Source organism: Myiozetetes cayanensis, unplaced genomic scaffold (assembly GCF_022539395.1).
Source record: "Myiozetetes cayanensis isolate MyiCay16 unplaced genomic scaffold, myiCay2020 scf16, whole genome shotgun sequence".
Lineage (NCBI taxonomy): Eukaryota > Metazoa > Chordata > Aves > Passeriformes > Tyrannidae > Myiozetetes > Myiozetetes cayanensis.
The window spans coordinates 6,614,152-6,641,899 of NW_026087270.1; the positions used below are offsets into that span (position 1 = coordinate 6,614,152).

The window sequence follows — 27,748 nt, forward strand, 5'->3', positions numbered from 1 at the left end:
AGCAGCAGCGCGGCCCGGAAGGGGAAGGGGCCGCGGGGCGACAGCGGGAGTTGGCAGCGGAGCGCGGAGAGGAGCGGAGGGGCTGGCGGGGCTGTGAGTACGGGGGGAGCTTCTCCTCCTCCGGGCACGGCGCGGGGAGCACGGCGGCGCTGGAGCCGCCCAGGGGCTGCGGGGCCGTGTCCTGAGGCCTCCCGGCCGAGGAGCGGGGCCGGCGGGTCCTCGCTCGCAGCTCGGTGCCCGCAGGGGAAGGCAGGGGAGCCTCAGCGCTGGATTGAAAGTAGCCCAACAGGCCCCTGTTTTGCACCTGCCAAGGCTGCTGGGCTGCAGCGGGAGCTGCGCTCCCGTGCCCGAGGAAATCCCGGGCAGTGGGGGCGTTCCTGCCTTCCCTGGGACCCTGCCCCTCCCAGCCCTGCCAGTCACTGCCAGAACCAAAATTTGGAAAGCACTTGTGAAGTACGTTGAAGGCGAGACACGGTTGTTTTGATTTCTCCCTGTTCCAGCAGGACTTGCAGGTCTGAGAGATGTTTCTTCCCCCAGACGACAGCAGGGTGTTGTGATCCCGTTTCCTGATATCTTCCATATCGTCTCTTCCTTTTTTATTTTTTCCCTCCTCTCCACCTCCCAAAACTCACAGCACTGCAACAGATGATGTTAGAAAGATGATATGTGTGTATAGTCCTACCAAATAATAAATGACATTATTTTAGATGACAAGGCCAATAGACTGCAAATATTTATCTTTTAAGAACTCAATAGAGCGAGAATATAGGCTGGAAATACTTTGTGATAGGCTAAGATAGGTGGGTGGTCTCTCTGTGCACCTTTTTTTTATCTTTCCTCTACCAGAAAAGTGAAGTAGGATTTTTGTAAGAAAAGCATGTCTGACACTTGTGAAATTCACAAACCATATTGAAACAATTAAGTCATCATTTTTAATATTTCACTAGAAATCCCTTTACTGGAAGTCCCTTCTATCCCCACTGGCTGAGAACTTTTGAAAATTTAAGTAATCCCTCCTCAGTTTTGCTACTTTTGAATGATGTTGGGACAACAATATACTTCTGTGAGACAATTTGAACCTAAAGTATGAGCTTTGATACTTAATTTTCAGTATCCATCTCATTACTGTCTGGCCTTGCATAACACAGCAAATACAACTGAGGATAGAACAGGTTTGTAAGTGACACAGTGTTTAAGAAAGTTACGATTTCTTTGACTTCAGTAATTGTATCTAAAATTCTTACTTACACCTACTTTAAAGTTCTTGTAGGTTAATCCCAGAGATTCAGAAAATTTTCCTCTCTTTGTAGGTGAAGTTCTTTTACTTTTGAGGAACGAGACATGCTGAAGTAACTGTAGGGTAATCTTTCTTGGAAATAAAAACCATTTTAAATGTTTGAGGTTGATCATGGCATGTGGATCTGTCCAGAAGCAAATACAAATGTATACCTCTCTTGCTTTGCTATGCTTTCTTTTAGGAAGTGCTGGACTCTTAAGTACCATCACTTCTGTAGCAGTGTTGCTGTACAGTTTTGTCATGTGTAATCGCTCTGGAAATGCTTTCAAAAGTAATACTGAACTCTGTGGCCAAATCTCACATGCTTTTGGAAATAATGCTGGAACTGGACTGCAAGGAAAAGTAATTTTGTTTAAGTGTTTGTGATTGACACTGAGATAATATTCAAAGAGGAACTGTAGCATATGTAACACATGCTTTGCTGTTTGAAGTGTCCTCTCTCAAAGAAGGAGCATAAATGGTAGTTTTTAGTGATTATTGAAGACATAGGTATTCTTATGTTACTAATCAGGCAAATAAATTGCCAGGCTAAATTCTAAATCTGTAATTATATTTTGCCTCCCTAAAACTAGGAGGGAGATTTGTACTATTTCTATCTAAAAGCACTCCTTTTGATAAAAACAAATAATGGTTTGGGTTTTTTTCTTTTCCTATGGCCCAGGATAGAAAAAAAAACCTGAGTACTTAATTTATGTCACTTTGTAATGAAAATTAAACAATTAATTCTTCCTTTTACTTTTGAAAATTTCACCTTTCTAAGTTTTCAGGACACTTTAGATTTATGGCAGCTTTATTTTGTCACTTCAAGTCATGTCATGTTGCCAGTAAAAACTGGCTTGGTATGCATCTCTGCTATGTTAGTTTGTTTACAACTTTAGTATTTATGTGGTTTTGCTGTAGCCAGTAATGGATTACTACTGACAAGAGTTTTTTGTTTGTTTATTTGAGGGACAAGCATGTGTTGTTTTGTCCCTGTTTTTAAATGAATAGATTTCTTTCATATTGAAGGTAACAGGTAGATTTCCATAGCAAAGTTTCTTTACCAAGTAGCAAATAGTGAAAACAGTAATGTTTGCCTGTGCCTGTTATTGTCCTAGACTTTGTGAAGCCTCATTTTGATGGATTACAAACATTGTGGAGTCATGCTGATAAAATATTTGTTTAGCTCTTGATGTCTGAAACTTGCCAGAAAAACCCCTGTAATTTTTGATTTGTGAAAGCAAAGGCAACCACGTTCTAGAAAAACATATGATGGTAACATCTGCTCCTTGCTACCATCGTGAACCAAATTTGGATGATCATTTGGAGGTAAAGGTTTCTGGTTCTCTTTCATCTCAGTTGCAGTGGTGATACTGATACAGTGACATGTAATGGTGACCCCAGTAATGAACCTGAACCTGAGCAAAGTCAATGACTGCAGATAGAGCTAGTTTAACAAATAACAAAAGGATTTTGAGAGAATTGCGAGAATAATACAAAAACAGCTGAGAACACCGACCAGCTGGATTCCAGTTGATATATATTTGCCACTGGTGCCACTGTTTGCGGTGGCAGCACGCCCTGGACATCAGCATCAGAGTATTCTCTGTTTCTGTGACTGAGAGCATTGAAACTGTAAGCTATTGCTAATCTAAAAGTGTAGATCAGTCCATTTCAATGGTCATGACAAGGAAATGTTTGTTCCACATGAAAGAAAAATGTGTTTCTGTTTTTATAAACAGTGAAAGCTGGAAATAATACTTTATTATAGATTTTAGTGATGAAAAAACCTAAGCAAGACTTACTTATGGGAAACTAAACTTCCATTAATTCTTTTTGTTCCTTTTGGACAAAGCCATAAGGAGACATGTTAATGATGGAAGACTTTCTTGGTAGAAGAAAGGCATAGCTTTAGCAGCAGTTGTGATTATGGTAAAATTAACAGATACTTCATGAAAAGTCTCTCCTTTTCTTGCTATTTCAGCATTACTTGACTCTGTGACCAACATGTAATTTTCTGCACCAGAAGACAAGAAAGAAACAGCAATTGTTAACAAGTGTGTTCATATATTACACCAAAACAAATGTAGTACTTTCTCACATTAATACTTTCCTAACCTCACTTTGTCATGTAGCTAAGCTTTCTGTTGCCTCAAGAAAGAAATATGTTCTGATTTATGAGAATCATTCATAGGAAAGTCTCTATCTTACCAAGTAATTTCTCTTATGACAGTGATTGAAAGAAGACTAAGAGAATGCCAGGCAACACTGAAATGACTTCATAACCCCCAGCATCTCTGTTTTAAAAGAATCCCATTCAAAATGTGGAAGATGGCATTACTCATCTACCAGCTGATGCCTCAAGCTTTGACCTGTCTTAAAATGAACAAACAATTAAAAAAACCCGACCAAACAAAAAAAACCCCATAGGTCCTCTTCCCACATCCACTTGAAAATACGGCCTTAGCCCAAAGATTGCTGAAGACAGCAGGACTAGGACTTTAAAAAGCTAATTCTACCTCCATTAAATACAATTGAAACTATTGCATATCCAAAATAGCCAGATTTTGTGAGTAGATTAAAATTGGCATAAAATTAAACTTGAAAGTTCAGGTTGTCCTCTGAGCAATCCAATTGAGATAGGAGTTCAAGTCTGTCATTTCAGTCAATCTACCATAACTTTTTCTTTAATTTTGTATGATGTATTATAGTTCATTCAAGTCTCACAGTTTAAATAACAGATGGAGAAGAATTTCATTTGAATTTTGTTATCCGCAGATAAGCCATGCCTGTTTCAGCTGATGAAACTGTGGGGGACCTGCCTGTGAGAGATACGGGTCTAACTCCATCTGGAATTGAAGGATTACAAGGTTTGTACCAGCTGCTATTTATTACAGTTACAGACTTTGATCAGTGGCTTCTTTAGTTCCTTTCTAAAAATGTTTCTGATGTTGCCACTCACAAAATTAAGTTCAAATACCATTCAAAATCTGGGTTAAATTCTGAAAGATGCTGTGACCCATTCTATGTTCAAGTTGCTTGTTATAAGAGGGGAGTTGCTGTGAGATGCTAAAAACTGGAAATGTCATTGAGCTATAACATCCTTCCAGAAGAAAAAAAGGACTTTTTTGCTGAATTGAGGACAAGGCCAGATCCATTTAACAAAATGGGAACCAAAAGTATTATCCAATTCTGATATGTTACTCAGACCACTCTTAGAATGGAACAACTGGGCTTAATCTTGTGTCTGAGTAAATTTGCAGAATTATGAGTTAATCTCTTCAAGCTTCAAGAGTGTATGGTAACTTTGAAACAGATTAGAAAGCATCTCTTTGGTAATGTTTATTTTTAAGGAACCTGGTTTAAAGAACCTGGTTACTTGCTAAATTGTTAGCTTTGTGTTGTCTAATAGGTAAACAGTTTGTTGTATCATTTTAATTGCCTTTTTTAATCTGTAAGAGGAACTGATTAACATGACAATAAATCTGAAGAAGTTAATCAACAGACTCATGTAAGTGAAAAGTATATTATTACTTGAAAAGTTTCTTTTTTCAGTATTTCAAAATGGTTTAGGCTTTGAACTACATGTTGTTGAATATATTGAAGGTAATTTAAAGTTGTCTTGATTTGAGTAGAATCATCAACCTCACAGAACGTAAAAGCTCTACAAGCTGTACAACAAATCATTCGAGAAGAACTGGAGGACAGGTTTCTTCGTATACATGATGACCACATCTTACTCAAGCAACATGCAAATAAGCAAGAGGAGAAAATTAAAAGGTATGAAGTTTCACATTTTTATTTTAGCTTACAGTAACATTTCTTGCCCTTTAAAGCCTTATCAAATAATTAAAAATCATGCTGATTTCTCTCAGAGCACATTTTAAAGCAGTAGCAAAAATCACTCATTGGAATTCATTTTTGTATTGATTTCTGGTTATCTCTGTGTGTGTAAGATTTTTTTTTTTGCTGTGGTGGATTTTTTTTGTGGGTATTAGATCTTCATGTACAGAAGTACAGCACTGTCTATCACTTTGGAGTTGTACCTTGGGTCCAGAGCTGTGCCATCAGAGTACAACAGGTGTTCAGGGAGCTGAAGAAGAGGCTACAGAAGGCTAATGATTCATCCAGAATTTCATTCAACAATTAAAACAATCTATACAGAGAGATCCTACCCCTTTTTTTGTACTTCTCTGGCCTTCAGGAAGTAGACTGGCATCTAACCTTTAGTCTCAGGCTGTGCCAGGGGACGTTTAGGTTGGACATTAGGAGGAATTTCTTCAAAGAAAGGGTGATGAGATATTGGAATGGGATGCCCAGGGAGGCAGTGTAGTCACTGTCCCTGGAGGTGTGTGCTTGACATGGTGGAGATCTGTCACAGGTTGGACTTTGTGATCTTGGAGGTCTTTTCCAACCTGGTTGATTCTGTGATTGTCTAGTTGGCTCTAAAATACCTTTATAATCAGCTCTCTTTCATTCAGTGTAACAGATAACTTCAGTGAAGAAGTCCCAGGTAGCATGGGGAGCAGAGTGCCCAGTGTGCCCAAAGGTACCCAAGCAACTTCAGAGTTATTACTAAACTTAGTGCTGCACTGGCAAACCCATCTGGGCTCTGCAGAACTGTTCAAGGTATGACAATATTGCGGGAGGGCTAATTAATCTGAAAGCACCAGCACTCTGTGCTCACATTGTGCTTACTTAATAAATCCTTACTGCATCCAAGTGAGGTCTGATCAGAAGTGAACCAGATCCATAAAAGAGCAGCTGAAAATATTGCCTCTGTAGATGGGACCATTTTGTACTTTAATAAAGTCCAAAACATTCTTTCCTTTTGCCTCAGTGCATCAGGAACAAATTGACCAGCATAACATAACTTCCATCTTTTCTGTCAGACTGTTGTCAAATACAAGATGGTGGAACAAATGAATTGTTTGCTTATTCCAAATGGCATTTCCTGTGTTTCTGTTAGATGACTTACCAAATGCACTCATCATCCACTTAGGTAACGTTACACGGAATGTCCACATTGGAATACCTGAATTAATACTTACGGCACAGAAAATTGTCTAGGTTGCCAGACAAAGATCTTAACTCCTCTAGCTAAATTTCTTTTCCAGCATCTCTCATGCCAAAACACTTGTAACTAGAAGTTTGGAATGAATTTGCAGTAGAAGAACATTGGAAAAAAAAAACCAACCACCAAAAAACCTGCTCGCGGGCAAGTAACATTCTGTGACATCCTAAAGGTATTATGGATTTTTTTTGTTTCACTTTTTTTCTTTTAAGTAGAAGCTTCTGTCCAGAAGTATACAAAAAATAAAACAAGCCTTCTTTAAACAAATGAAGTGTGTCCTTATTTTCAGTTTTCTTTCTGGGCCTTCAAAAATAGATTCCCTGTAAACTAGATACAGGTCTTGAAGATGTGCGACCGATTTTGTAAAGTCTTGAACTTGTCTCTTTCATCAAAGCCACCTTTTCTTTCTTTATATGCCAAGTTTTTTCTGTTCACCGCTGGGTATGTTTTCTGTTCATGTATATTACATCACCTCCATGTGCCCTCTCTGCCTTTTGTTCCAGCTTACCAATGTTTATCAAAACTAAGGGAAATCAAAGGTACAACTCTTGAGATGCCAAGAGCAAAATTTGTATTCTTTTAAGGACAGATGAAAACCATACCCTCTGTATCTAATTATATTCTTCAGCTAACCGTTCCTTCTCTGAAGCACATTGGTAGTATTTACCAAGTATAAAATTGAGTATGGTAATGAGAACTATTAAATATCTTTTTCTGAAGTACTTGCTTAAATATTAAGTACCTGCTTAAATACACCTCTGTATTTTGCCACTTTAGAAATGAAATATATATTTAAATCCTAAATTAGTAGAAATTATGTACCATTGGAATGTTACATATTATTAGCATTCTTTGAATAGTTGAATGTTTTGTGAAATTTTATCTTTTATAGTTTGCCCCACCACATCCCAAATCTGTAACTTTACTTAACAACAGCATGCAGAGGTTCCCATATAAGGTCATGCGTTAAAAATTACATTTAAGCAGCATATGGAGTAAATATGTGTCCTCTCTTTACTAACCTTAAATGATAAGCCTTAGGAAACTGTTATTTGTCAGTGCTATAAAGCAGATTGCTGCACAGTGGTTTCAATTATCTTCAAAGAGTTCTTCACAGGCAGTAATAGTTATATCAAAACCTGAAATTTATTATTCAGGTTCTATGCTGAAGTCTTCACAGTGATTATGTTCCTTTCAACAGAATGCTTTTTATGCTGACTTTTCACATTCTTTTTCATCTTTTTTTATTATTTTCCCCAGAATGACCACCGAGTTAACACAGCTTGTTAATGATAAAAAAAGAGTCAGAGCAGGTTGGTGGCGGCCTCAAGCGGCCGGGTCAGGGCTGCAGCTGGGAGGAAGAATTGAGCATTTGCAGAAAGAGTTCCTGGGCTTGAGAGACAAAACGAGAGCCTCTGCAGCAAACTGCTTTCAACTGACCAGCAGCTCCAGATTCGAGGCCGTAGGCCTTGTCCACACAGCTGTGTTCAATCTTTTGTTAACACTGGTCTCAAAAAAGTGAGTGAGGCTGCTGGCAGGCTGGAAAGGTGTAATTCACATTTATTAAAAGCAGGGGTTTTTATCGGTACCCCTAATGATTGCTGCACTGTAGCAAGTCCATACTCTTTTTCTGTTCATCAGTGGGCAGTAATAGTACCTGTAGACAGAAAGATTGTTCTTTCCTTTTTTTTCTTGTATTTATTTATAACAGTCATGATAACTTGTTTGCCTTTGAAGTCCTTATTAGGAGAATCCCCAGTAGTAGGGGTTAAACAAAAGTACAGATTTATCAAGCAAGTTTTCTAATAGTTAAAATCATGGGACTTCCTTAGTGTAACTTCTCTGCATGTTAAAGGGTTATAAAAGTAGTATATGAAAAAGTTTAATGTTGTCATGTTATAACAAAGTTTCACATCTGTAGTTTGTTTGCACATGTTTTTCCTTTTTTAATTTCCAGGTTTGTTCTAGTCTCTTGATACATGTGTGCACAACACTGCAGATCTGAAAAATGTATTGCACGTGGGGACTTTGAACAGCAAATCCTACGTTGCAGCCATCTATAATGATGCTTTTTACTGTTGAGACTTACTGCTTAAGGCAGTTCCTCTCTCAGTCCTCTACTTATGGTAGCTACATTTGGTAATGCCACTTTAAAATCTTCCTATTTTCATAGGAAAACTTCTAGAAGTACTTGTAGTCAGTTAACTTATACGCTGAACTGATAATATGTAAAAAAACCCAAACCAAAGAGTTACAACTGTGATTCAAACCTGAGCCAGCAGAATTGTTTCCTTAACTTCCACAAGTTATGGATCAGGCTGATGGCCAGTTACGCTGTGTTTTTTTCCTCCATCTCACCCTCACATTGGTCTTTATTTTCATTACATTGATTATTTAGGCATATGAAAACAAAAACAATTCTCATGTTTTTAGACAGACAGTAAAAAGTGGTTGTCTCTTCCAGTTTGCTTCTTTAATTTATATGTAGTACAAGTTTTGACACTTTTAATACACCTACATTTTTATACTTCATATCATTAATTAGGCAGTTTTATTCACCAAATCAATTTGTTTGGTTTTTGTTTTAACAATGCAAAAATAGGGTAGAACTATAAGAAATTGATTGAGGCCCAGTGTTAACAAAGAGAAGAGGGCAACTCGATTCAAGGAATAAAGATCAAATGTTGATATGGCACACTGTGAGGACTTTTCTTGGCATAAGAATAGATCCAGATCCAAGATATCCTGTGCAGACTCCAAGCTAAGTATACAAATACATGACAATTATGTGCAATTATGTATTTTGTGCTTGAAGTTTTGTGAACACAAGACTTACTTGGACCATAGGAAATCATTGTACAGAAATACACTTATAAATTATTTTTAATGGCATTTTCTGGATAAATCCCACTGTTAAAGACATGTAATCTGATTTCTAGCATGTCAAGTTACTTGTCAGAATAACAGCTTAAAAATTACTTTCACTGCTCCATCCATTGAAGATCTCATAATCTTTGATAGCTGCTAATGGTGTTTTGCTTTTCAGAAAACACTTGGTACAAATGGATTAGAAGGAGGATACTTCTAATATAGTGTAGAGTCTGTGTTGCGTTTTCATAAACTCTTAAACCTCTGCTGCAATGCATGTCATTAAGAACAACAAATTTTGCTGAACACCTACAATTTTTGCTCTCTTGAGTATTCATTGAATTTTTTACTTTTATGAAGTACCTGGTTTTGGAATGTCAGATGCTTGTACTTACAGGGAGACTGTGGTTGAGTCCCAAAGGAAACACATTGAGGAACTAGAACATGTCAGAGATACTTGTGAGTCAACTAAGAAGGAAAGAAAAGGAAATTGAAGAATCCATCCTATGGCTGATAGAGCAGAGAACAGCAAGCCAAAGGTATTGTGAAAAATGGAAATCTCCATGGTGGAAACATGAGAAGAGCTATGTCATAATGTTTATATGTGGCTGTGGAAATTAATTCTTCTGTCAAGGAATATGTGCTTTATTCATTTCTTCTGTTTGGTGAAACTAACTCATAAAATGTTTTACCAAACAGCCCTGTATCCATGTATCCATTCTAAGCAGGGAGATTGATATGATAATAAGTTATCATAATGTTTTTTTCATAAATAAACAGAGAAGCTCATAATTACCATTTTAGAGAATTCCTTTCCAGCTCCTACAGATTCAGTTGAAGTTCAAGTCATCAAATTTTAATTATCTATTCGTTCTTCGGTATGATGCTTACAAAAAATTAGATATAGGTTCATACCAGGCAGTTTAATGCTTACTAATGCTCATTAATAATTTGAAGACTACAAATAGGAGAGAAATATTGGGCCTGTAAAGGCAGATTAGCAAGTTTTTGAAGGAATAGCTGTGTAGTGAAGCAAAGTCAGACAAACATGCTTGCAGAATGGGTTCACAATAAAGCCTGTTTTAGTTTAACCTCTTTTCTTTCTCCTCTTCCTTCACTTTTGAAAAAAATACATGCAAAACTATATAACTTTGCATGTATTTTCCCCCTTATGAGTGTTTCAGTTTCAGACTGTTACGTTCAGTTGCATTAAGGGTCTGATACTGCATGATCCACCTTCCTTGTGAAAGTTCTACTTGGATGAGAAGTGTGTGGTCAGTTCTTTAACTGCTGTTCAAGGGAGGGACCCCGTTATTATGTGTGAGCATTCTTTTGTGCATCAGTGGTGCTGCATAAATAATACATCATAATGTTTACTATTAAATTATTCACAAAGTCATAAGTCTCCCCTATTCAGAATTTCCTTTATATAGTTTAAATAGGTTAAAGAAGTTGTTATCATAAATAATTTCTCAGTCTGCGCCTACAGTGGATTCAGAAAATATTTAAAAGATTTTTTCATTATTTGAAAGTAATCTGTTTCGAAAAAATTCTTCATTTTCTGTAGATAAACACTGTTCTTTAAGTATAGCAGGCAGAAACTGAAGATAACATCTAAATTCATTGTCAACTACCATATTTCTGTAATTTTTTAAAAAAGTTTTTAAGATACACTTCAAATTCATCTACAAATTCCTTTAAAAGTAGTGCAGATCATTATTTGTATTTATGAAAGTACTTATATGCGATCCATGATACTTGACCAGAGTTACGATCTGTGAGTTCATGTTTGAAGTTCTGGAATTATTTCCTTTATAGTCCCTTTGAAAGCTGATAAAAGATATATTGGTATTCAGGAGTTACTGTGTTTGACTGAAGAAACAAGAAATAAATTGAAAAATGTACACTAGTACATATGTACATATGTAGAATAGTGTGTGTTCTATAATTTTTCTACTAGAATACTTGATGGAAGACTGTTAATCCCCATGTTTTCCAAGGTATGTATTTTTTTATGCTGAATGAACCAGAGCCAAAACATTAAGCATCTTCTCTCCAGGTTTAACTGTACCCATAGGTACATACATATCCTATTTAGGAGACTTTCATTAGCTTGCTTTCTTAAAAGTCTTGTACCTGCTGTCTAGAACAGTCTGCACTAGCTGCTTTATTGCAAAAATAGATTTATAGGTTCTATGTAATTTTTAATCTTCTTTGCATCAGCAGAGAAGAAACTGTCAATACTGGAATACTGGAGGAAAAATGGGAAGTTTGGGTGACCAGTAAGGTCATCTTAGTTCATCATTGTATCTTAATGACTTTGAATTTTGGTATGATTGGCAACTTTTCCTTGTGTTTTGTAAGAATATACTTGGCTGTCATCTAATTATGTAACTACCCAAAGACACTGTTGACATTCTTTAGGAACTCTGTGGTGCCAAAAGGGCATCATAACTGTGCTCCCACCAGTCTTTTTGTTGTACCACCACTTGATATCAGCCTGCTGTTAACAAAATTAGGTTACTATCAGTCTTGAGGAAAACATTCTTTTTTCTGCTCCATGGTTGAGAGGGTTCTTGTGATTGAAATAACTGTCGTTTCCAAGTAGCAAAGCAACCACAGTAAATCCTTGATCCATCAACAGTAAGGACTTGTTGAGTCCTCTACCCACAAGAAATCCAGTAATATTTTAAAGCTGCCTTTCACTGTAGTTTCTGTCTAACACCACATGAGCTACATAACAGAGCTGAGTTCATATGCACTGTACTCCTTGAAATGATCATTGGAACATGGATGCAATGGTTTTTTCCATCTTTAATTAGATATCATTTGGGAATTCTTTCAGGAATATTTAGTTCTGCCTTAAGGGAGAAACTTGGCCTGTGGATTATTAGACTTAACACATTAAGTACAAAAGTTATTTGTGTTTATGTTTACTGTTTTTAATGTAAAGATGTCTAAAACCATAACTGTTTGGTTTGATGTCTCTTAGACACAGTGCTCAAGGTAAAACATTAATTCTAAATCAAATCATTTGGTAAGCAGGTAGCTTCAAATAACTTAATAGCTCATGGTACTTTCCAAAAACTTTTTTGAAGACATCCCAGAATGCATTTGTGAAACAGGTATTCGCTATCTGCACGTTTTACTTCTATAAGAAATAAGAGGTAAAGGGTATGATATATAATCTTGTTAATTTTTAAGCATTGTAAAATAAGTACTGCACATTAATGTTTTATTCTTTACTTTTCTGCTTGGGAGTCTGTGTTATCTTGTCCATCTGTGGTTGAGAACGATTAACTGAGAAGACTTTTGTTTATTTTGCCAGACAGAGGGCAAGTGATCCTGAGAAGTTTGGTGGTGATATGTATTTAACTTGCTTGTTTTTCTTGTTCTGAATGTGGATAGGGAAAGTTTGTGAGCCACCGATCCAGTTGATACAATAGTCGTGACTCTTTAGGAGTAGTCTCAGTATTGTATCCAAGTCCTACTCATATGGAAGCAAAGACAAGATGCAAGGGATGTGGTTTAATTAGACCTCAATTTTATTAGCTTAGCCATCTGGGATTTACTGGCATAAATTTGTACAGTGCAGGTCAAGATCCTTTCTTTAATCATTTCCTTCTGGTGTAGGTTGCTGTCAGTGCCCCATTCCCACACAGCTGGTCCCCAGCCTTGTTACTGGGACCCCACTCTCTATGCTTTTAATTCAAATGATAAGAGGTCTGGAAAAAAGATCATCTCTTTGGTGTACTTCAGACATTAACCCCAAACATCATTCTCAGCTTTTTTAAGAGTCACTTTCTCCTAACTTCATTCTCCATTTCAGACTTTAAAATCCAGCTTGAAGATGAGGTTTAAGTGGAAGGATAGAGTCATGTTCCTTATTTTTGCAGTTGTGGTAGAAGGCATGCTAGAGCTAGATCAGTAGGCACATTTAATTCATGTTACAGTCTCCAAAGGGATATTGGTTCCTTTTCTTTCTCTGACTTGTGCTCCAGCTCTACCTCCATGTCTCCAGCTTCTGTGGCAAAATTGTTTTGGTTTTTGGGCAATAAAGAAAGTATTGATTGAGCTATCTCAGTACAACTTTAGTCTTACACATTAGTTTGAGGGAAATATTATTTGTTAAAGTGAAAAGTTGCATTGAATTTATATTAAATCTGAATATAACCCCTATTTTTAAGTTATATCAGAAGGCCTGGGCAGATGTTCTGGGAGCAGAATATAACACCTACCTGGGAAGCAGAATGCTGTGTAGATCATCAATTGCTATTCCATTCTACTGTTTTGTGACTTAATTTATAGAAAAATTAACCTCCCGAACAGAATCTTCCCCAATTAACTTTGCCTTGCCCAAAAAATCTGAAGAGATCTCATACTTCAACAGCAGTCTCTTTGTCATGTACCTAGATGCAGTGGACATTTCTTAGACATATTTTATTTAAATAAATAAGCAAAGTACTGCAGAAGTACTGTACAGAAATAATATAGTGAGAGCTGAGATTGTGATTGATGTAAGACACTAATAAGGAATTAATTGCACATGCTTTCTGTAGCTAGAAATTTAATGAGATAAATACTCTTACAGCCATAAGAATTGAAATGATTCAAATAAAAAGTAATTTTTCACTTCTGAATTTGAATAATTTACTCCATAGTATCAGTATTGCAAACCTGTTTAAATCAAATGCTGTTTCATTCACTGTTGAAAAAATAGTTAATGTTGAATGTCAGGAGCCAGGGAGTTTACATCTGTACATCATAAATTTCACTATCATCTGCTCCTTCTTCTACTTAAAAAGAAAAAAAACCCCCTTCTTAAAAAAGAAGGGGGGAAAAAAGAAAGAAAAAAAAAGCCTTTGAAGGCATCAGAGCCTTTTGTTTGATGTGTGGAACAAGATTAATAAAAACGTGCCACTACATTAGCTTTTAAATAGCTAGCATGAGACAGTCGCTGCTGTCTATACTCACCACAACTTTAATTTATGTAGATGACATGTTTTAGACACATGATAGTTTTAGCATTGAGTTAGGCCTGTTTTTTGGGAAGGTCTCAAATTTGTGAGTTTGTTTATTTTCTGAGTAAGGACAATTAACTGGCAATGCCAAAACACAATAGCATTTGATATTTTAAAGTATAAAAGGAAAGTATTTCACGTACTCAGCTGGTTTACAGATGTGGAAGCTTTGTAGTCCATTGTCTTGCTCCAGCGTGGCATTGTGACAATTCATCCAATATGACTAAAAGAGATAAATATTGAAAGAGAAATTACCTTTTCAAGTGTTAAAGATTCTGATTTTATAGTCATTTATAATAACACAGATCAGAATCAGTTTCTCTTCACATACCTGAAGAAATTGTGAAAATAATGGAGTTTAGTTTGAAGTAAGGGCAAACATCTAAATAAATATTTCTTTAAATTTTGAATGATTTTAATTATCCTTTCTATTAAACAGTACATTCTCAGATCTTAGAATGGTAATATTAGCATTGTAACAATATTTACATAAATATTAAGTTATTTTCATGTAGTTAAGACAAACCAGCAGCTTGTTTGAGTATCAGCCTTAAGGTGTTATAGTATAAATTGCTAAGTCACTTTTTCTTAACAATATTTGGTAGATTTAAACTCCTAGAGGAAACTCCATAAAATGGTATACTACTACACCAAATACTTCAGAAGGTGGAAAAGTGAATGGAAAACAAATCATCTGTTTAGGTATGGAGCTTTTTTCATTTCCTGTCATGTACAGTTTTATACAATAGTCAAAGATGTCGATGTATTGGTTGAAGCTGCTGAGTCATCATGTTCATTTACATAAATTCTGTAATGTGGATTATACAATAAGAAATTAATGTGGGTCTTGCACACTAAATCTTCTCCCCAAGCATGCTGTAGAAAACTGATTTGCAAAATATTTCAACTTTTCAAAACAAAAATAATGTAATTCATTTTGTATTTTTAAGCTCATGATGCATTTCTTTTTAATTTCAAAGGCTAAACGTTCAGGACAATGTGGAACTGATCAAGGTCCATTAACAACTGGTTGAGAAAAGCAGTGCTCTTTCAGCAGTGGGAGGAAAATTTCTCAAGCTTCAAGAGATAATTGCAATTTGGTCAGTACATTCCTGTACTCTCATTACGTAAGCCTGCTTAAATGGAAAAAAAGTATACCCAGTCCTTGATTTCAAGTCAATACTGAGGACATGAAAATGTACCATTTCTCTCAAGCTACTCCAAATAGAGTAAGAATTTTTAGTCTTAATTTTTTTTTTTTTTTCAGAAGGGTATAGCAGGTCTTACATGATTTTACCTGCAAAGTTATCCAAAGCAGATTGTGAGGAATGAACTCAGCTGTCTGGTTATTGAAAGACACTCCTGATGATTTCAAGATGGGACTTTGCCTTAAATGTGCTGATGCCCCCTCACTTTATCAGTCTTTGATGAAATAGGGCAGGTTTGGCTCTTTTGTTCTGACATTAGGATTTGACTTGTGTTCATATGTTTATGGAAATTATTTTAGAGGGCTACTGTAAGTAATAATTTTCTTTATAAAAGAGCAGTTTTATGAAAACAACATCAGAACATGCAATTGCATGGTAGACTCTGTATAGGTTTTAGTTATACAGCTCTTGTATCCTTCCTCTCACATTTATTTGGAGAACTGCATGTCCACACAGAGGTGGTTTGGTAATAGCTTGGAAATAGGAGACTTCCTTGTAAGTAGGAATCCTAACTGCAGTAGAGCTTTATAAAGTATCCTAGCCTAATGAGGTGGAAGCACAAGATATCCCTGTAAACTCTTACTGCTACCTGCTGCTTGTTATTTTAGCATGCTAAATAACACTTGTGACATTAGATTTTTGTTCCATTCCTTTTTTCCCGTGTTGTTCTGTTTCTACATTTTGCTTTGCTTTGCCTCCCTCCCCTTTTTTGGTGTAATACCTATATCCTCCCTGCCAAAGCAGCTCTCCTGTTAGTAGCTCATATCTAATTTTTCATAGGGTGAGCTATGTAGAATGTAAATTCCAGGGGAGACAGGTTTCACATGGCTTTTTGTGTTCTTAAGTAGAAAGCGATAAGTGAACTGTTCCATTTTAAATCATGTGCCACTTTTTGGTAATTTACAACAAACGTCAAGTGCTTGTGCCGCTTTCCTGGCAGCAGCTGAATGGAAACACATGCACAGGATTTAAACTGGTATTTGAAGACATTGTTTCTAATATTCACAGTGAAAGGTGCATTTTTGAGAACGATGAGTGAGTGTTCTGTCTTTTTTTTGTTACACGAGAATGGCTACAATGGTTTTCTGATTTCCAATCATTTGAATGTTCGAAACGTGTCTACTAAATGTGAATAACTGTAAAATCCAAAATTTCTAGTTTAGATGGCATGTAACATACTTATCAACACAGCAGGTTTTAGTACTTTTTGTTTATCTTGATTTTTTTTTTGTCTATTGAGTTAATTATCATGTACTTTTGGTTTCTACCTATTGAAACCCATATAATTTGTCCATGTTCATCTTTGAACTTCAGTTGGCCCAAAATGTGAAACCACGCTCCATCTAATGATGCTGAAGTTGAGCTTCCTGCCAAACATTTACAGGACAGTTTTGTTTCTATAGAATTTTAATATAGCCAGTTTAACAAAGGAATTGTGCAATCTGCTTAGAAGAACCAGGGACCCTGAAACTGCTAGGAGTGTACTTTTTATCCCATTGGTATATTTATTTGCTTTAATTAACGACTGAGTTTTCAGGATTTCATGATTTATAATATGAAATATGTTAATCTGTGGAACTGCAAGGTAAAATACTGTAGAGGGTCAAATCCTTTGAGCTATTGGTACAACAGTTTCACAGCTGCAGTGGAGAGCAGTTGATACTCAGTCGGGCAGTATTTCTACAAGGTACAGATCCACTTTCTTTAAAAGAGTTATTTCTAACTGACAACAATATCGAGACGTGTTTCGCAAAGAAAGAAAATTCCGGACTAGAAACATTAAACTAAAATCATCCTCCCGATTGTTGTCATGACCTGAGTTTTGGGATGCTCCAGGGGCAGCAGGATAGAGAACAGTTTGGGTATAATGGGAAAATACTCAGATATAGTAGATGATCCTGGTAAAACAGTGCGTTTTGGAAGAATATAAAAATAATGAGGTTGAAGTCATAGTCCCCTTAAAGGTAATGAGAAAAGCTAATTCAAAATGGTCAGGAGAGCAGCAGAGATACTGAAGGAATAGAATGAAGTGGAAACAAGGAGATTTTTCAGGAGGATGATTTTAGTGTTTTTAATGAGATCCTTCAGTAGAACAAATACTATTGCTGGATTTATCTTCAGCTCTTTTGGAAATTAGGGAAAGAGGTCAGAATGAAATGGTCTATGAAAGGCAGCTTTACCAAGGTTTGTAATTTGTTTGTTTGTTTTTCTTCCTATATTGTGGTTGGAGTGACACAAGTTATTGAAATGGAAGAGAACTTCAGGAAAAAAATTGAAACAGAGATGGATGAAAAGATGAATTGACTTGGACAGTTGGAAAGGTTACAGACTTTAAGGATTCTCATTTTGATAAGGGAAAAAATATGGACAGATATGAAAATACTTGTAAAAATGCTTTTGAAGGTTGTAATTTTTTAAAGTTACTGCAATAGGGTTCACAGATCTAGCACAGAGCAAGAAGAGCACTGAAGATTGTTAAAAATTGTTGAGCAATATACATCATTAACTCTCTGAAACAAGATTACTAATATTTTTTATTCTCCACAATATTTTCCTTACTCAGAAATGACATATGAAAGGTTGAAGATCAGGTTGGTGATTGGTTTTTCATGGGGTTTTTGTTTGTTTCTTGTATATTCAGACTGCAAGTGAACCTAAACAATCTACAGGATTCACATTCAGCTTCTCCATTAAATACTTTGTAGAAATATTATATGGAAAAAATTAAGCTAAATGTCTTCTGTCTACAATCATTAAACATGATCTATACTTACATATGTATTGGGCACAAATTTTCATACAGTCATTTTAATAAACAGAATATTGGCTTGTAGGCTGTTTTGTTTCAAGTCATACTTTGAATGTGATTTACATTGAAATTCTTAATGAATAAGGCCTTATCAAAGCATTGTGGAATGTAGGCACTGTAACATTAACTAATATTCTAGAAATAGAGGTTCTATCAGCATCCTCCATTTAATATTACAATTGGTTAAATATAATCCATTGAAGTAAATGAAAACGTAAAAGAAATCAGAAGTTAAAATACTAGTAGTAGGGAATTGAGTGTATTAGGATTATGAAACAATTATATATCTACAATTAAGAGTTAACAGAGCTGTGGCAATCTCTGTGATTAGCATAACTGTGGTCAACATGCATTTTTGCTTGCTACTGCAGTGTTTTATGGTCAGCATGTCTAACCACTGTAACCACAGCAAAATCTTTTAATTGCTGAACAGATGTATTTCTTGGTTGTTTTCATCATGACTGAACTGAGGGTTTAATGTTCATGAGAGCACCAAGAGTGCCACCTTCTCCTGGCCATGTGGAAAGGATGATGCTTTCAGTTACTTGGATCAAGAGTGTCTCCTGGTGACCACATTCAGAATATATATGAAATGCTACCATGAGAGACCACTGTTGGAATACAGTGTTGTAACATTCTACTAGGTGTGATTTAATTTTTTTTTTTAATATTCCTTCCTTCCTTCCTTCCTTTTTATAGAGCCTAAGCGATTTGAAGACCTTCCATGACGTTTTATTAGCAAAGGTGATGAACTGAATGTACATCCTAAAGAGGAGCAGTTAAAATGCCTTCATCTTCAAAACAAATTGAAATCAGTCACCATTTCAAAGAGAAGGACAGAAGAGGTGAGGTTGTGGTCAAGAGAATAGAATCATTCAATGTTGTAATGATAAATTGGAAAGAGAAGTGGATCATTTCATTATAACCACCTTTTAATGACCAGCATTTTCGATTGTCTATTTGAAGAGTGCAACTTTACCACAGCTTATCCATTGCTAGCAGTGGATAGACCAGTGTCTGCAGTTGCCAGATAATTAATTTTTTTTTTTTTCATTTTTTTAATGGTGGAAAAGAGGCACAAACCCATTCTTTGCTAATGTTATTTTTAGGAAATTTATTTGATGTTGATGGGAATTTTGCCAAAGCCAAGCCTGCAGAACTGGATCTGAAAATTTTGCGAAGAACAAGTATGAATTTGTCAGTTGACTCTTATTATTTAGTCAGTATCCAAGAAAACAATTCGTTTGGATAAAAGGTTTGGAGGAATTGTTTTCATATGACCTTGTAATGCAAATCTAGCAATGCTTAAACTCCCTCCAAAGGAAATGGTGCCAGATGTGGTTGACCATTATAGTTACACAGATGGCTCCAACTCCAGTGAAATACAGTAAATATGAAAGAAATTCCACATGAATTCAAGTAAAAGTAATCTTAAAATTCAAAGGAAGAAAGCAACACAAGAGGACTCAATTCAAACTGACATAAACATTAGCATTATATAGGCTCGGATAAAACCTGTCATCTAAAATGTTCTTCATTTAAACATCTACATTCTGAACTACCATCATGGTAACTCTTAATGATTTTTCTGCCATGGTCTTCTGAAAAACTGAAGCATATAGCTGCACCTTTATGTGAAGTATTTGTACCTGAAGCTGATGAATGCACATATAACTAGGTATTGAAACTTGAAAACGTTTTCGGAAGTGTGAAAACTGATGATATTTCTTTTTTTGATGAGATTTGTGCCTCCTTTATGGGAGCCAAGCAAACTTTAGGCAATTGGAGAACACACTGTGTTTCCTGTTCCTGTGCAGTTCTGTGGAGTGATGGTGGGTTCAGTACATTCTATTCCCTAAATATTATCTTCAAAATATAAGGAGAGTGAAGCATATATTACCACAGGAATTAGAATCATTGCTTAAGTGCATGTGTCAGAAAATTTTTAATACATTTATATATGTAAAATATAATGTTTGTTAACTGATAAGCTTCACCAAAGTGAAGAGCTGAGGAGCTGATTTCTGTTTTTTTAAAGAAACCTACAATTTCTGATTTTTCACACAATACAAAAGTGAATAAACTGTTTTGTGCTTGATTAAGATGGACATTTTTCCAATAAACAAAAATGCAAGTATAGAGCAATAATAATATGAAGGCTATAGCACTCACTGTCTAATTTATATGAAAGCTCATTTTGCGTTGCTTTTTCTTTTTGCCTACGGGGAATTATACCGTAAATTATATAACCTAATTTGTTTCAATCTGAGTTACGCATTTTGTTGTGGTTTCAGCAGTTCTAATTCTTTGTCCATGCAACCCTTATTGCACATAGATTGGTAGTTTACAAGTAAATAATGTGTTACAGGCAAAATAGTTATTCTAATTTCTTTGCCTACCTCTGTTTTTTATTTCTTAAAGTAGGAGAAAGATTACTTTAAATGTGCTTCTTAATCAGTATCAGGATTGTTGTTTTACAGTATGAGAAAACTGTTGTCACTTTGTGGTCAACATTTCTTTGAACAGGCAACTGACTTTAGGCTCTGCATGTTTCACAGATTTAAAAGAAATCAGGTGGATGATCCCAGTTCTCTACATTAAGAGGTTTTGTATGTGGAAAGACTGGTTTTGTTAGTTGTCAGTTGCTGAGGTTTGGAGTTGTGGATTACTCTGGGATATGCATCTGAATTCCTTTTCTAGTCCCACAAATGTTGCATGCTGCCAACTTTTTGACTTTGGAGCTCTAAATTAAGGCCAGTTCCTTTGCTCATCCCACAAACTCTTTCATGTTTTTTAACCGCAGCCTGAGAAAGGCGCCTTGGTTTCAACAGCAGCAGACCAGCATGTGTTTACTTAATTCCTAAGACATGATGACAGTGGTCTCTGTGCCACTAAAAGCTTTTTTCTTTATTATTTTCTGTTGAAGCTGATTTCTGAAAGTTTTTCACATGCCATATGTTTTATTGGAGTGTCTTCTGTATGACCCATGAATGGCAGTGGAAATCAAAGGAACAGCAGCTGAAACTGCAAATTGCTAAACTAGAGACAGCTATCACGTCTGATATAGCGGACAATGAAATCCTTGACAAGATCAAAGTAGAAACAGGTATATTTCTGAAAAAAAACCACTATTTTCTCAAAATGTGAGGTCATATTGGAGTTCAGGAATATTACCCAGAAAATTGGCCAATAGTTTCTGTTGGTGGTGATCTCAGTGCTTCCTTTTAAATGTACATTTGTACAATACACTAAAGTTGTGTCTAACTGTTAAGTACAAAAACTGACTCAGTACAGATTATATGCCGAATGAGGCTCGTATAATTTCAGCTGTATTTATTCTTCATCTGTTGGGTAATATTTACTGTTTATTCACTTTTTAAGTACAAGGAAAACCAGTGGCGATTAGGGGAAGCAAGCTAAGCAGCACCCAGCATGCAGCACCAACCCCGATCCAAGTGTGCTCTGATCAGTGCTGATACTATTATGGGGGAAAAAAAAAGGAGAGTTTGAGTGGGTCTTCATGAAAAATAGTGTAGCTGTGTGTGAAAACTGAATGGCAGGACCCTCCTGTCACTTCTATTCCCTAAAGGCTATTGCAGAAATATTCACGGAATCACAGAATGGTTTGGGTTGGAAGGGACAACACTGGGATCATCTGGTCCAACCTCCCCGCTCAAACAGGGTCATCCTAGAGCACATGGCACAGGATTGTGTCCAGACAGTTCTGGAATATTTTCAGTGAGGGAGACTCCACAGCCTCTCTGGGCAACCTGTTGCAGTGCATGGTCACCCATACAGTATAGAATCATAGAATATCCTGAGCTGGAAGGGACCCAACTCCTGACCCTATGCAAGACACCCCATGAGTCTGAGAGCGTTATCCAGTCTCTTCTTGAGCTTTTATTGTTTGGATGGAGTTCATTTTGCCCTCCATCTATAAATTACCATTGTATAGCAGAGGGAAATGATGAGGAAATGGGATAACTTTGGAATATAGCTAGACATGTATTGTGAACATGTGGTTTGGCCACTTAAAGAAACACTGTCAAAGGTTTTGGCAAAAGCAGGATTTAATATGAATTTGTGAAAATACAGCTTTACAGAGTTTGATGGCAAGGCTCACTCTATTACTTACTACACAAGTTAAAACATTCAAAGGAAGATCAAATTAGAGGCAATTTGGAATGATTTACACTGAAGCCAGGAATGCAAATGGGGATAAGGGTGCCAAGGTATGGATGCAAAGATAAGAGGGCAAGAAAGTTTAGCACCATTTAAACACTGAGTATTTTAACATTTACAAAGTGATTCCATAGGGCTCACTACAGTTATAAACAGTGACTTAACCATAGATGTGACAGAGTAGCATTCATACTTTAATCAATTCACGTGAACACAGGCGAAGTGATGTGTGCAGCTATTTCTGTGTGTGTACAGATACCTATCAACGTAAAAGGTACCTACCACGGGTTCAGTGAATTAATCACATAATTCCCTTTGTGTTTCCTAACAAGCAAGGGTTGCACCTTGATGAATGTGAAGATGGAGGGGGGGAAGGTATCAGCCCAGGCCTCGTTGTCAGTGATGTCAAGTATCTCAGATTTGAGGGTTTGTGAGCCTTGAGAGGCATCCCAGGCAGGGGGAGGTGACCAAACACAGCTCCTACAGTCCAGGAGAACTCAATGGGCTTCACTTTTCTGGGATTTAAGATGACTGAATTCAGTCATCTTAAGTTTCCATCCTGGACATAACCCTGTAAGGTGTATCCATTGATGAGCTATGATAATGTAAATGAACTCAAAGGTAAAGAAGATAATAAGATTACTTTAGAGTAAGTTATGCACAAAAGCTATTTTACCCTAGATAGCATGTTTGTACTGTTGTAGCAAGGCTGATTCTTTTTAATATGATATTAGTTTGCTTTGGAAACAGAAAATACTGTATAATTTAAGTTATGAAATTGCTAACTGAGTAATGTGCTGGTGGAGTGGGTTTGTTTGGGTTTTGTTTTGTTTTGTTTTTTAACTGAGTCTTGTAGAAGTGAAAGAGCTGAAATATAAATGAATCTGGAAATCTAAGAGGCTGTATATATGTTGACAGGTACCAAATGATTATAATAGTTATGTTTTCACAAATACACATCGTTAGAGACTTTCTTTTTACTGTATCAATTATTTGTTACTGCAGTTGACAACTTCTCATTGTTTCCTGTGCTGCATAAGCAATACCATTGTTTAAAGGCTATGTATAATGAATGTGGGCCATAACTCTTCAAGTTCTGAACTTCAGTAACTTTTACTATTGAAGGGATGTTATAAAGACTGTAAGTTTATCTTTTTATGTGGCATGTGGCACAGGAGGTTAAACAAGAAAGGCTAGCAGATGATAAGGTGGAGGAGATGGCTGAAGAAATTCAACAGGAGAAAGAAGAGCTCTCACATCTGTCGGAGGAGCAGTTAGCTGACCAAACATCAATTACTTCTGGAGACGAGACAAAAATAACTGAAGAATTGGAACCAGAAGGTAGAATTCATTTTTATGAATAAGTAACTGTATTTTCTTAATAAATATATGTCTCTTTCCATTTTCTTAAGCATTTCTTACTAGCAGTGGGAGCTGCCTCATTATGAGAAGCTTCATGACAGAAATTATATTCTAGTGTACTTTATAGCTGAAGCTGGGTGGTGGATATGGTGGTGTTATTTTCTTCCCAAATGGAAACTGTATTGTAATTGAATGCAAAAATCTGGTATCTGACCTAGATTCATAAAATATTAAAGGAAACCTGGCTTCTATTTTAAATGTCTTTATATTCTCCCTTAGAACTATGCTGTTCTAAAGACTATTTTAATGAATATGCTCCTTTTGTCTGCAGATAACAGCCAATGCTGATATCAGAAATCCTTTCAGACAATGAGAGGGGTAGTGTGTCTTATCGTATTTGTGACATAAAGTTGTTAGAGGCAGATTTATTTAAAGATTATAAAAGCTGGGTCATCCTGTTCCACCTCTGAGCTTAAACTGTTTATCATTGAAATAAACCAAGTCCACAATACCAAGTAAATGCACAAGCTAAAATTGTATGTTCAGTTGTTTGCAGCTTCTGCATAAGGATTCATTAGAAAAACTGGAAAAACATGATGCTGAATCCCTGTTGTGCTTATAAGTAATTTGCTTTAGAGAAAAAACACTGATAGCTCTAGAAAATAATCCACCTGCATACAGAACTACTTTTTTATTAAAAAAAATGATACATTCTTCTCTACGTGTGCATGGTGTTAATCAGAGGAAATCCACAAATTCAGGCCATGCTCTTATGTAAAACTAAGAGTTGTTCATACCTCAGCTCATCACAGGACTTAAATCATTCCAATCCTTAACTTTCATCTGGGAAACACTTTTTTTTTTTTTTTTTTTAACAAAAACAAATACAGTTTAGATGACTCAAAAGGTCATTGATTTGCAGTGTTAATCTTCTGCAGGAAGATAAGATTTACCTAGCACTTATTCTTCATTTATTAGAAAAGCAAATATATTTGTTATCAGGTTCCTCAGCAAGTCTCAGGTGGACAACAATACGGGGGGGATTGACTACATTGATTCTTTTAATGTTTCTTTTTCAGATCAAGATGCTAGACAAGATGAGGATGCTGTTGAATCAATAAAAACTGACAGCAATGATGGTATTATTTCAAGTCCAGTATCCATGATTATTAAACAGCTGAGTCAGTGATCATGGCAATTATTTGTCAAGACAGAAAAAGATTTTAAGCTTAATGTCCTCTAACAGTAGCTTTGCTATATACATCACTTTTCAATAAAGTTGTACATGCACAGTCTCCAGTCACTTCAGTTGTGCTTCTTTTTCTATCACTGTTTGTTCACTAATGATGTCTCCTTACTCTTAAAACCAGCAGTTAATTAGCATGAAGTCATATATACAAAATAGCATAATACAAATTTGGAAAATTTACTTTGAACAATATTTCCATAGGATAGTTCTCTAAAAAAAAATAAATAAAATAAGGTATTTCATACTTTTAGATCTAACATTGACTGAACTGTCTTAAAAAATACAAAACCAGTACTTAAAATTGATGATAGTACCTCTAACAGTTAATACTTTTCTCATCTGTCTTAGCCTTCTTTTCAGAGACCAGAGGTGTACTGTTAGATCCTATCAGTCTTCACGGTTTTTAATGCTCTGCAATGTGATATCCTAGAGGTAGTTTGATTTTTTTAAATTTTTTTTCCAAGGCGTGAGACATCTTACAAAGCAACTAACAAGAAGAAGCAACTCTTTGTGTGGGAAATATTGCTCCTTCTTTTTTAAGCCGTAGAAGGGATTCAGTAATGCTATCACCTGTATATTCGTCAGAGAGATACAAAAGGTACTTTGGAAGAAAGAATTGCATTGTTTAAAAAATTTTCACCTGTAATTTTGAGAACTAAAATGACTGCTGCTCGTCACTAGTAAGTCAAACCATAATACACTTGTTCTATACTTCTGTAGTCATCCTGTATTTTATTTTATGACAGTTATTTAAGAACACTTGTGAGAGATTTTTGTGTGTAGATTCATTTCAGGTTCATCAATTTCTACCTCTCTGCATTGATCTCCTCCTCTGGTAACAAAGTGTATGTTCACAAAGGGTAGATAAAACAATAAAAGCTATAAACTATTAAGACAACATGTTTGATACAAATTGGATTTTAAAAATATGCCTTGGTTTATTTGAATTCGTGGGTTAATTATAGAATACAGCATGTCAAAATTGTTATTGAATTTGTATTTTTTCAAGATTAAAAATCACTGCCTTTTATCTTTTGAGATAAATATCCTGCTGGTAATCAAACACTGTAAATAAGACTTGTGATTTTTAGAGATCGTTATGCTAATTATCCTATAAATCTGAGTTGTATGCCAAACTGTTTAAGCCATTTAAGATCATACTGGGGGTTTTTTGCATGTTGCAAATTAGACAGTTCATGGTTATTTCTTAGATATGTTGATCATAAAGGGTATCTAACAGATTTTCCAGTACTTAGCTGTACCACTTGCTTCTTTCTCTTTTCTTCTTGTCTATGATGTATGATTAATCATAGATTACTTCATTTTGTTTCATTTCATTTACAACATTTATGAGCTTCACTTTGTCGGTATGAAATGCTTGTCCCCTTCTTTCCTTTCCAAAGTGGCATAATTAGTGTTAGCATCTTTTTTAACAGGCTACATAAAGTTTAGTGGCTGGATTAAATCAAGTCATTAACATAATGTGCTATACAATTTGCCCCTATCTCTTTTCGTTTCCAGTACATCAAAGTGCCACAGAGTGCCAGTGTAATTGGGCCTTGCTAGCTTGTCAGGTTCAGTCAGGCTGATGGCTGCTGCTTTTACTAAAAAGCTTCCAGGCATGATAATTAATAGAGAAAAGAAGTCTGAGAAATGTAAAAGTTTGGACAGTTCTCTATGAATATTTCATACATTTGAATAATCAGAAGTTAACATTATCAATTTGATGTATAATACATTGATTAAAAGCCTTGTTTCAGATCCTCAAAATAGACATCAAAACTGGGAATTTGCATTTTCTTTGGCATGGTCTTTATATTAAAAAAAAAAAAGTCTTTTCCAACCCCTCCTCCCTTTCACCCCCATGTCTACACTGTATCATTACAGGAGATTATACAGCTTTCAGTTATCACAATAAAATTTACTGCTGTCAGCTTCCAAGTTGTCTTAAAATGTGCCATAAGCTAATTACTGGCAAAACCAATTTATTCAGTGCCAGTTCTGGTTTTTTCTATAGGTGTCTCTTTTTTGTTGCAGATACTGTGAGTGCATTCTCTTGCTCTACTAGCAGTTTTTTGATATCTGTCATTTACCTGTACCTGTAAATTAAGATCTCAAGTTCTAATTAGTTTTGACATGAAAATCCCTCATAAACACCATTAAAAAGCAATACCAATTGCTCATGGTTCTCCTGGTGAATGAAGCATGTTTGTGCAAATGTGAGAAAATGTAAAGCATAAAATCTATATACACCAAAGCAATAGGTACTTCTTATTATGCTTTTTTTTGTAAAACTGCTTGACTAGTACATTTCCTCCTATGTGATATCTGTATTCACTGAAAAAAGGAAAATTGTTTGGACATTGTATTGCAGTTTTAAATTTTGGCTGACTTGATTTCTCTTTACACTAATTTTCTGCAGGACTTGATTGCCTTTGGTGTACTTCAGGGAGACTTTTGAGTGTTCAGTGTTTTCCTCAGACTGGCTTATTTTGTGAATATCTAGTCAGAATTTAGAGAATTAAAATTTTAGGGGTTTAGTATTACCTTGTGTTACTGAGTTGGCTTGATTATGCTGTGCCAGAAATACTAATCCTTTGTATCCTCCTAGTCCTGTCTAGAACTTTGTGCTTTTCTTCTGTAAGAACTTGGGGAAGTAAAAGTGCTGCACCAGCATATTTAATAAAACAAGAAATAAA

The 27,748-nt window shown here is 35.8% G+C and overlaps 1 protein-coding gene across 8 annotated transcripts; it reads left to right on the forward strand.

Annotated features, from left to right (window-relative positions):
• The first annotated feature begins 16 nt into the window (after window positions 1-16).
• Window positions 17-26,990, forward strand: RPGRIP1L (RPGRIP1 like). Of its 8 annotated transcripts, none has more exons than XM_050311367.1 (10): window positions 17-93; window positions 4,055-4,146; window positions 4,912-5,056; window positions 9,616-9,757; window positions 11,179-11,218; window positions 14,845-14,941; window positions 15,220-15,339; window positions 18,956-19,101; window positions 23,614-23,779; window positions 24,880-26,990. In XM_050311367.1, the coding sequence occupies exons 2-4, from the start codon at window positions 4,062-4,064 to the stop codon at window positions 9,710-9,712; spliced, it is 327 nt and encodes a 108-aa protein (XP_050167324.1). In that variant the 5' UTR covers window positions 17-93; window positions 4,055-4,061; the 3' UTR covers window positions 9,713-9,757; window positions 11,179-11,218; window positions 14,845-14,941; window positions 15,220-15,339; window positions 18,956-19,101; window positions 23,614-23,779; window positions 24,880-26,990. The 8 variants fall into 8 exon arrangements, with proteins under 8 accessions (XP_050167324.1, XP_050167328.1, XP_050167326.1 ...); XM_050311371.1 differs by lacking the exon at window positions 11,179-11,218 and adding an exon at window positions 21,183-21,362; XM_050311369.1 differs by lacking the exon at window positions 11,179-11,218 and having other exon boundaries at window positions 24,880-24,939; window positions 25,514-26,990.
• The last annotated feature ends 758 nt before the right edge of the window (window positions 26,991-27,748 follow it).

Coding starts and splice junctions, on each gene's coding strand:
- RPGRIP1L (XM_050311367.1), top strand. CDS start 4,062: ATGCCTGTTTCAGCTGATGAAACTGTGGGGGACCTGCCTGTGAGAGAT. Junction 4,147..4,911: donor TGGAATTGAAGGATTACAAG/GTTTGTACCAGC, acceptor TGATTTGAGTAG/AATCATCAACCTCACAGAAC. Junction 5,057..9,615: donor CAAGAGGAGAAAATTAAAAG/GTATGAAGTTTC, acceptor TTGTACTTACAG/GGAGACTGTGGTTGAGTCCC.